The sequence below is a fragment of the Neopelma chrysocephalum genome, unplaced genomic scaffold (genome assembly GCF_003984885.1).
Source record: "Neopelma chrysocephalum unplaced genomic scaffold, ASM398488v2 Primary Assembly neopelma1_96033, whole genome shotgun sequence".
Taxonomy (NCBI): domain Eukaryota; kingdom Metazoa; phylum Chordata; class Aves; order Passeriformes; family Pipridae; genus Neopelma; species Neopelma chrysocephalum.
In genome coordinates, this window is record NW_020924684.1 from 2,855 (window position 1) to 4,506 (window position 1,652).

At 63.2% G+C, this 1,652-nt stretch overlaps 1 protein-coding gene across 1 annotated transcript in view; it reads left to right on the forward strand.

Annotated features, from left to right (window-relative positions):
• Nucleotides 1–1,591, forward strand: part of LOC113981082 (polyhomeotic-like protein 2) — a gene marked incomplete at both ends in the record, with an annotated part of 4,439 nt that extends 2,848 nt beyond the window's left edge. Inside the window, one exon of the mRNA XM_027708321.1 lies at nucleotides 1,342–1,591. Coding sequence (XP_027564122.1) covers nucleotides 1,342–1,591 — 250 coding nt within the window. The remainder of the gene's footprint in view (nucleotides 1–1,341) is intronic.
• Nucleotides 1,592–1,652: the final 61 nt, after the last annotated feature.

Sequence of the window (1,652 nt, forward strand, 5' to 3'; positions counted from 1 at the left end):
CAGCTGAGGGACAGGGGGTGGGCACCGAGGTTTGTACCCGGCTGGGGGACACGAGGTGGGCACCGAGGCCAGGTTTGTCCCCAGATTGCAGGCGAGGGCGGGTGCTGAGGCCGGGGCTTGTCCCTGAGTTTTGGGGACACAGGGTGGGCATCGAGGCCACGGTTTGTCCCCGAATTCTGGGGACCTGGGGTGGGCACCAAGGCCACGGTTTGTCCCTAGTCTGGGGTTTGCCCCCACATTTAGGATAAGGGTGGGATCTGAGGCCAGGGTTTGTCCCCAACTTGGGAAACACAAGGTGGGTGTTGGGGTGGGTTTGTCCCTGAATTTTGGGGACACAGGGCGGGCACCAAGGCCGGGGTTTGTCCCTGAATTTTGGGGACACAGGGCGGGCACCAAGGCTGGGGTTTGTCCCTGAATTTTGGGGACATGCCGTGGGTGCTGAGGCTGCAACTGGGGGGCACAGAGTGGGAGCTAAGGCTGGGGTTTGTCCCTGAATTTTGGGGACACAGGGTGGGCACCAAGCCTGGGGTTGTCCCCAGTTGAGGGGGACACGGGGTGGGCCCTGAGGTCAGGGTTTGTCCCCAAATTGTGGATAAGGGTGGGTGCTGAGGCCAGGGTTTGTCCCCATTTTTGGGGCACTGGGGCTTCCGTTTGTCCCTGAATTTCAGGGAGCTCTGGGGCTGCGCTTTGTCCCCAAACTGGAGACTTTGAGTGGGATGTGAGGCCAGGGTTTGTCCCTGAATTTTGGGATCACAGGGTGGGCACCAAGGCTGGGATTGTCCCCAGTAGGGGGGACATAGGGTGGGTGCTGGGTCCGGGGTTTGTCCCCATTTTTGGGGCACTGGGGGTCGGGGTTTGTCCCTATTTTTGGGGCACTGGGGCCAGGGTTTGTCCCCATTTTTGGGGCACCGGGGTTGGGGTTTGTCCCCATTTTTGGAGCACTGGGTCTTGGGTTTGTCCCCATTTTTGGGGCACTGGGGCCGGGGTTTGTCCCCATTTTTGAGGCACTGGGTCTCGGGTTTGTCCCCATTTTTGGGGCACTGGGGTCAGGGTTTGTCCCCATTTTTGGGGCACCGGGGCCAGGGTTTGTCCCCATTGTTGAGGCACCGGGGCCGGGGTTTGTCCCCATTTTTGGGGCGCTGGGGCCAGGGTTTGTCCCCTTTTTTTTAGGCACTGAGGTCGGGGTTTTTCCCCATTTTTGGAGCACCGGGGCCGGGGGTTGTCCCCATTTTTGAGGCACCGGGGCCGGGGTTTGTCCCCATTTTTTGGCCGCTGGTGCCGGCGCTGCCCCCGCAGCCCCGGGGCCGTGTCCCAGCGGCATCTCCGTCGCTGTCGCCGCAGCTCAACCACAGCCAGGAGGATTCGAGCCGCTGCTCCGACAACTCGAGCTACGAGGAGCCGCTGTCGCCGATCTCCGCCAGCTCCTCCACGTCCCGGCGCCGGCAGGGGGAGCGGGACCTGGAGCTGCGGGACATGGAGCTGCCCGACGTGCACGGCCGGGACCTGCCCGGGCTCGGCCACCGCTTCCTGCCCAGCGAGCCCAGCAAGTGGAACGTGGAGGACGTGTACGAGTTCATCCGCTCCCTGCCCGGTGAGCAACGGGAGGGGGAACAGCCCCGGGAGTGGGATGGGATGGGGAGAACCTCAGGAGT